Below are 8,596 nucleotides of genomic sequence, written 5' to 3'. Positions count from 1 at the left end.
GGAGGCAGAGTATAAACCAGTAACATGGACACGGTGACTATTTAGATTTACAAGCAGGAAAAAGTGTCTTCTAATCTTGCCTTGGTAAGGGCTCCCCTAGCAACAACAGCTTAAATCTTAAGTGAGGGAACTGAGATTTTCTTAACTGATGTTGTCTTTACACTGTCACAGTTCAATATGTTGAATTCAGTATGTTGCATATGCCCCATCCCTGGCGGTGTTCAAGGCCAGGTTGGACAGAGCCTTGGGTGACATGGTCTAGTGCGAGGTGTCCCTGCCCATGGCAGGGGGGGTGGAAATGTATGATCTTAAGGTCCTTTCCAACCCAAACCATTCTATGATCAGAGCCTTTGGAAGCATTTTGCCTCTACGTGTAGAGCTGAAACTGTGCAGGGTGTGGTTTCAATTCCAAACATGAGGCTGCTCACAAAACCAAGACTCATTAATACGGTACAAGTTTCAAGGACTGGTACTGACAAATAGTCCTTGCAAATAGTTTTTACTGGTAATTTAACACCCTCCTGGTTAAATACAGGGTTGGTATTATAAAGGAAGAAGGTGAGAGTCACCTTGATCTTGATACTTGGCTTTGGGAGTTTTAGAAGAGCTTGCAGGGCCGAGCCCCTACATTTAGATGAACTTTTGTAAACGCAACATTTAGACTTTGTGGATCAGATTATCAACTATAATCTACATTCTCTGTTTTTGCAAAAGAAATACTTCATTTTCAAAAAATGTCTGTATGAGGCTGTTATTAATTGTACCTTAATTTTAAGGAAAATTAGATGGCTGAGTGAGAACTGGTTGTTCAGAAGACACATGACTGTGGCTGAGGATTACAACATGTCTAAAGAAATGCAAGAACTTCAGAAGCAATGGCATGCCGTGGTGCAGTCCATCCACAGCAACTCAAATGTGGGTCTGGGTTGTAATTTTATATAATATATTTATAAAGAAACTACTTTTGTAACTCTTGGAATATCACATCCCAGTTTATTTAAATGCAGTTTCAAAACTAGGGGGGTGGGGGAAGGAATTGGCACTCCCTTTTTTCATGTGAACACTGAGGAGCCTATGGGAAGGGCTGTCTTCCCACACCTTCAACAGTCCAGGAAGCCTGATCATTCTGCATTTCTGTGTTTTACTGGTATAACCTTTTGAGAGAGTAGAGTGGTATTTTAGTGGAATGATTGTGCTGCTGTATAAAGAACTAAAACTACAATATGTATTTCCTTAAGGGAAGGAAAATATCTCCACTACAGTAAAATTCCTGTATAAAGGTATGATTGCCTCTGTTAAAATTATTTTTTTCCTACCAGTAACATTATAATTAAATTCCTAACAACTTTGTGATACAGACATGCCTGCACTGGACTTACGCTCAATAAATGAGCAGGTTGCAGATATTACTGAGGCATGGAAAAAAGAAAAAATCAGTATTTCTAAATGTTACAGTATTTTTTTTTAACAAATACATTTCACTAGATTAAAATCATAGCTGTGGATTTCAGCTCCTCTGAAATCTGTGCAGCTATACTGTGATTTGTTCTTTTCTTCACTTGTTTTCAGGTTGGGTTTTTTGGTTGTTTTTAATTTGTGCAAGAATGGAACTGGGAAGCCCAAGAGAAACATGTCCGGGTTTGGTAACTTCATAGCAAATACAATTCTACCAATTCTACCAACTCTAAATTTGCAGTGAGTCCTCATGTTTTTGAAATACAGAGGCAACAGCTTCCCTTTATTCAAGCTGCAGACTTGCAAAAAGATGCTACCTGTAGTTCACCGAAGTAACAGTGATCTTTAAAAGTTACCTATGACAAGAGATAAAAACAAAATCTGAAGTGTTTTTCTTTTATCCACAGGTTGTTGCATTTATGAATTCTCGTGTTGGCCAGTATTTAGATGACCATCCTTTTCTTGCCTTATCACTCCTGATGTTTATTGCAGTGTCTGCTATTCCTGTTGCATTTTTCCTGATTTTTGTTGTTACAACAGCCATAATGGCCTGTATCGGTGTGATTGTCATGGAAGGTATTGTATGCATTCATGTATGAGCTTACTTACTCCCTTTTAAGGCATGTTGTCTTTCCTTTTTCCCATCTTCCTTCTGAAGTTCACAGCTCAAGCAATTGAGGATTTCTGTATGAAGTCTTCAGGTCTCAGCAGTAGTGAATCTCACTACTACTCAGTAGTACAAGAGTAGTAATCTGATTAAGTGTAGATGATACAGGGGAAATCCTATTTCCCTTTTTAATTGCAGCCACCAGGATATGCCTAAACCACTTATCTTGACCGTGCTTAGCTTTTATAAAAGCTAGCTAGTTGATTGCAGAAGTCTATTTTCCCAAAAGGTTTGAAATTGGGGTTGTGGTAGAATGTCAGCTGTTCTAATTTACTTGCATATAAACTTGTTTAACTAACAAACTGATTTTCTTTTATCAGGTGTTGTAATAGCCATAGGTGGCATAGCCCTCCTTTGTGTGCTGTGCGGCCTTGGTGTGCTCTCACTGGGAGTTTCTGGAGTGCTGAGTGTTTGTTACATCGTTCTTTCAGCTCTGGTCAACTACTGGTGTGCGTCAAGGTGAGTATTGATGTCTTGATCCATGCTTGGCTTTCAAACTCTGCAGCTCTACTACTGCATTGATTACTTCAGTTATTCTAAGTGAGCCACTATTGCTTAGTTTAACAAGTATTCCTTAAATGCTAGAGTATCTTTGTCTACCCTGGTGGCTTAATATGCAGCATATAAATATCTGGTCATCAATATATGTTTTAATGAGAGTTAATACATGCCCTGTTTCCTCTTCAGGAAATGCACATTCCCATTCAGGAGCATTTCCTGAATGGGATTCACAAAAGAGGAAATGTAAAGTCTTTAAATGTGCATATGCTAACACCACACAACATCAAGCAATCAAATACAACTTTGTCTTCCTCAGAATATTTGTTGCTTTAAATGTCATTGAAACACACTTCCAAATTGGACTTTGCCTAGAGGATGAATCTTTTGCCTTTTTTGCATGATAACCCACATCACTCTGCTTACCTGCATTTGTAGAGTAACGGACCGAAATTAGTTCTAGATTTGGGACAGGCAGAGGGGTACCTAAAAGGCACAGTGTGACCAAAACAGAAATTACAGGTTTTGCTGGATGCTGCACATGTGCAGGTTGCCAGTCATGCCTCCCAGTACTTTAGGCTTGGAGGCCTATTTCCATCAGCGTGGCCTTAGCCATGCTTTTCCCAGGCATCTTGCTAGGACTAAAAGGCGCCAGCAGGTTGTGCTGGAGTGCCACCTGTTGACTGCTTAAATACCTACCAGGAAATGAATGTTCCCAGTTTGCTCCTTCATCACAGCTGTGCTTCATGCACTGCTCTCAAGGACACACAAAACTGCCTATTGAGTCTGTGATATTCACAGGAGGACAAGACCGTGGTGCAAGGCCCAGTGTACTTGCATTTGTCCCCGGGCTCCATACCACTCCTGCAGGGCATGCTGCCAGGTCTTTAACCAATTCCAGAAAAGACTTCTTTTTTTACATAGCATATCCAAATACACAACCTGACCTACACACCAGTTATATTGACTTACAGCTTTAATGTTAAAACAGGTAATACTTACTCTTTTTATGTTCCTGTGTCTTTTGAGAGAAGCTCTGGTAGACCAGCAGTGAATGTTCCATGTCTAATGATGCTCAGCTTTTTTGAGCAAAAAGTTTAAAGAGAATAATCTTACATAAGAACAGACTGTAAAATTATTCATGTGTTTCCTGTTTACAGGGGTCAGATAAGGAAGAAAGAAGTTAATGGAAGTTTGCCACGGAAGAGTCCTGCTGTCTCAGATCTTTCTACCAATAATGGAAAGAATGAATAAGTGGGTTTCTCTCTGCTTCCTTCAGAGGCACTTAACTGTACTATTCTGACCTTTGCTGTATAATTGTTTATTCTTGAACATTCAACCTTTGTGCACTCCTTATGGGAACTAAAAAAAATCAATATGCATCTTACATTGCCACTGTAAAACTAGTGTTAAAAATAACCCTTAAACATCAGTGCATTGCAATATAAAGTCTATGTGCAAGATGGAATATTCCACAGAATTTGGTAAAGGGATGTGATAGTAATGCTACTGTTAAGTTAGTGATGATTAGGTGAAAGAGTAGGTAGGTGTTGGACATTTGTTACTGGAGTTCTGGATGTACTATCATTTGGAATTCGGATGCAACAGTTGGTCGTTCTGATACATGTGTCAAAGCACAGAACAGAAATGTGTTTTGAATGTTACAAGAACATTTTAAGCCTTAACAGCCTTTGTTAAATTAGTATGAGCACACCATGCAAACTCTTTATATTTATTATGCAAGGAAAATTGTGATTTATTGTATGTTAAGTCATGGTACAAGCTTTTATATACCTTTAGATGCTGCATTATTCTGAAGGGATATTGTTCTCATTGCCTCATCATATCAAGGGTATGCAGTTAGGTCTTGCATTTTGTCATATTTGTTTAGGTATTCGAATTGCCTGTTTTGCTTCTCAGTTGTAACTTCTTGTATGTCATTTAAGTTGGGGTTGGTTGGGGGTTTTTTGGGGGGTTTTTGGTTTGTTTTTTTTTTCATTTTTGTGAATGCTGTAATATTCTCAAGCATTAAGAAAGTATCTAACTATATTATTTTAATAAAGTGCTGTTTGTTTAACCATGTTGTTATTCTACAGTAAAAATAATTTTTCCAGATCTGCTTCTAGAAAGGCTACATTTGGAGCTGAGTCCTTTTCCTCAGTTAAAGTATTTTGGCTGGTTAATACTGCTGAGCCACAAACTGCAGATTACTCTCCTCACGCCTGTAAAGAAAATGCAGAATCCTAAGGCCTAAACTAGGGTAATACTCCAGCTTTGCATGAACCAACATGCTGTTTGACTCCAACTGGAGTCAAAGTCTATCTATCTATCTGAGCTATAATGTGTTCCACATAGCATTGGTGGTAACATTGTCAGCTGCAGAGATAAGCTTGCCCAAAACTTCAGCAGGGGAGTGAAATCATGGTCAGCCCTACTCTGTGTTACTCTGCAGGAGACTGACAGGACTTGATGCTATTTCATAAAAGGCTTTAGTAGTTACTAAATTCTCATTAAATGTGAAGGATTTACAGAATGGAGATCATTCCAAGAGATTTTTTTCATAATTTACTAAGTAGATAAAATGTTCGGGTTTTTTTCAGGTGCTTCAAAGCTTTATCTTAATAAGATTTTGGGTTTTTAACCCCCAGTTAATAGTAGTATACAAGTACTAAGAAAGAAAGAAAGTAAAAAAGAAATAAGGAAAAGTATTTTCTCTATTTTCCTTGTAAGAAAAGCTAGTGCTGTGATACTGTTTACATGACGTACAGCCTGGAGAAATCTATCTGGAATACGGAAGAAAGCTTTAACATGAATATATGTACACAGTTTTTTACATTGCTGGGATCCCCAGTTTAGGATCAAACCACAGCTGCTGTAGGTTACAGTAGAGCTCTGCTGGTCTACAGCAGGTGAGGATCAGGGAGGGGAATAGAATGGCATTCTTAACAATTGTGTGGTGCTGTGCATTGATCCACATCCCAGTTGTAGGTAATGCAACCTAAAAGCAAATTCCCCAGTGCCTACACTGGACTTTCAAAGAAACCTGAAAGATACTGGTGTTTGAAAATGAAGAGACTCCAGCAAGGTAGTATGTCAGGGGCATTGAGGTGAAGGAGGCATTTTGCACTGGCTGGTAAATGGAATGCATTATCCCTTGTGCAAATGGACTGGTCGCTGCTTTTAAGAGCTGTGAAGTACTAAAGTAAGAACTAGAAATCCCTACGACTAGCAAAAAATGAGCCCTGAAATAGCAGTCTGGTCATTACGGAATCCTTTCTGCCTTTCACCAGCCTACTGGCTCCCCTGGGGATACAGTTCAGGTCTAACCTTACTTTGCAAATCTTACTTTTTCTAGGCAATAATGCCTTCAATTTAGGAGTTGACTGGCTGCTAAGAGCACACTGATGGTTTTGAGGAAAATAAGGCAGAGATTAGTGTGACTTGGTTGTAGCACAGTCACCACTTCATTTATGTAATGTTTCCAGTGTTATGCCTCTTTTACATGTTGAACTACTGTAATTTCAAATACACCTTGAAAATAAATCCCTTGTTTGTCTCCTATTGTCTTCTATCAGTCAGCCTAAAATGAAATATACATAAGTATTACTGTGCTCCAGACCTCAAATGAATTGGAGAATGCACTCCACAGGAGGGAAATAATGATGCTGTTTATCATCTGTGCTACAACTTACCAGGCACAGCCAGAAAAATACTAGCTTTCTGCATGCTTATTCACACAGCTTGTACCTTTTCACTTTTATGATCTTGCTTCACAATCTGAAGAGACTAACCCCAATCTACATTTGCAAATCTTGCTGGAAACTTGGGTTAAGGTTAACACAGTTCTTTACAGAATTGTATTAAGATATTTATACTCAATTAGACCCTGAAAGTAAAGAAAGTGTGTTCTCAGTGCTGCCTACTCATCACTTTATAGGATTTACTTACTTCCAGGCCCCATTTGCCTCTCCACAGCACAAGTTCATTGTTTAGTCTGTCAGTGGATCCCAGTCACTGTCTTTAGCACTAAAATGAAATTCTGCTCTCCCTGCAAGCCTATTTCCAGCACTTCACTGCCAGCTTGGAGACACGCGCTGCCTCGTTACATCCAGCATCAGTTTTGCCTGATGGTGGTGCAGGGAGCAGAGGAGCTGCTTTTTAACCTGCATTAACAGCATCTGCTGATGCTTAGAGCAGTGGCTTTCCAAGCAGCCCCGCAGATCTCCAAGGAATCGGCAACCTGTATTCTTTCAACGTGAAACACTAACATCTTCAAGCTGCTTATGGGGATCAATTTTTCCTGAAGGATGGATTTTAAAACAGATTACACTGAGAGCTTGAACAGCTGCATCCCCAACAGCTCCAAGGCTGTTCAAAACTTTTCTTTGCCTGGTAAGTACAATAAACAGGTAAGTGAAAATATAAATGAAAATATACAAGTATATAAGGTATAATGGGGGGGTGGAGGGAGAGAGGGAAAAAAAAAATCACGTATGTGAAATGGTTTTGAAGAAAGCCTGAATGTGGATACTATTATCCATATGGTTGAGCAAGAAATATCTCAGAAATATGAATAAATGCATTGAAACTTATTAATTATAAATGTATGCATTTGAAAGCGTCTAATTGCACATATGTGGAACGATACACACTGCTGTTCTTCCACTCTATTAATGTGTGTTTGTACCTATGAAGGAAAGAGTGGGCGTATGCACATTTGATTAGACGTGTTTTAACAAACACATTTGTGAAAGCTGGTGAGAAGATGCCTGTGTGGTTATACACAGCCACACACATAAAACACTTCCTCATTTTACACGTGCCTAAGAAATACATTATTGTTTGCATTCAGAGCACTCGTTGTCCATTAGAAGCCAGAATATCCACAAGTCATGTCTTCACCTATGGTCCTGGCACAGCTGACTTTTTCCTGCATACGCTTGTCTCTGCAGGTAACCCCAGCAGGATGAGCTATGGCAGCTTCATCATGCCCACCCTGTTTGGCATTATCTGCCTGTTGGGCATTATTGGTAACAGCTTGGTTATCTGTACAGTCTTAAAGAAATCTGGCCCTAGCAGTAGTGTCCCAGATATCTTCATCATCAGCCTCTCCGTGGTGGACCTGCTCTTCCTCCTGGGCATGCCCTTCCTCATCCACCAGCTGCTGGGGAATGGAGCCTGGAGCTTTGGGGAGACGATGTGCACAATCATCACTGCCCTGGATGCCAACAGCCAGTTCACCAGCACCTACATCCTCACTGCGATGTCCATTGACCGCTACCTGGCCACAGTCTACCCCTTCACCTCCACTCGTTTCAGGAAGCCCTCTGTTGCAATCCTTGTTATCTGCATGCTCTGGGCCCTCTCCTTCCTCAGCATTACACCTGTGTGGATGTATGCTCAGCTCATCCCTTTGCCTGGAGGTCTACTGGGCTGTGGGATTCGTCTGCCAGACCCCCAGAGGGACATCTATTGGTACACTCTCTACCAGTTCTTCCTGGTCTTTGCCATCCCTTTTGCCCTCATCACAGTGGCTTACAGGAGGATCTTGCTCAAGATGGCCAGGTCCTCAGAGGCACTAATGAGCCAAAGATGTACCAGGGCTCGAACCAGGAGACTGACCCGTACAGCAGTTGCTATCTGTGTGGCATTCTTTATTTGCTGGGCACCTTTCCACATCCTGCAACTGACACAGCTCGCCATGACTCACCCCACGCTGCCTTTCTGCTATGCCTACAATGTAGCTATCAGCCTGGGTTATGCCAACAGTTGTCTGAACCCCTTCATCTACATTTTGCTAGGCAAAAATTTCCGGAGGGGGCTTGGGGTCCCTGTAAGACCAGCAGTGGCAGGGCAGGCGTCCCCAGATGGGAGCAAAAGTGTGCGGGAGGATGCAGCTGGGTCAGGGCAACCACTGTTGCACTTGGTGTCTGTCTCTGGCAGGTAGCAAGACTCACAGTAACTTGGGTATGCCTC

The 8,596-nt window shown here is 40.9% G+C and overlaps 2 protein-coding genes across 2 annotated transcripts; both read left to right on the top strand.

The window, feature by feature from the left end:
* Nucleotides 1-843: 843 nt before the first annotated feature.
* TMEM159 (transmembrane protein 159) lies at nt 844-3,874 on the top strand. The gene is made up of 4 exons (XM_010009429.1): nt 844-915; nt 1,863-2,031; nt 2,443-2,581; nt 3,781-3,874. Exons 1-4 carry the CDS (start codon nt 844-846, stop codon nt 3,872-3,874), a joined length of 474 nt encoding a protein of 157 aa, XP_010007731.1.
* Nucleotides 3,875-7,565: 3,691 nt separating this feature from the next.
* LOC104401748 (melanin-concentrating hormone receptor 1-like) lies at nt 7,566-8,567 on the top strand. The gene has a single exon (XM_010009430.1). The coding sequence runs from the start codon at nt 7,587-7,589 to the stop codon at nt 8,565-8,567; it is 981 nt and encodes a 326-aa protein (XP_010007732.1). The 5' UTR covers nt 7,566-7,586.
* Nucleotides 8,568-8,596: the final 29 nt, after the last annotated feature.

Source organism: Nestor notabilis, unplaced genomic scaffold, assembly GCF_000696875.1.
Source record: "Nestor notabilis isolate BGI_N333 unplaced genomic scaffold, ASM69687v1 scaffold7512, whole genome shotgun sequence".
Lineage (NCBI taxonomy): Eukaryota > Metazoa > Chordata > Aves > Psittaciformes > Psittacidae > Nestor > Nestor notabilis.
This window is presented reverse-complemented; position numbering and strand designations above follow the sequence as displayed.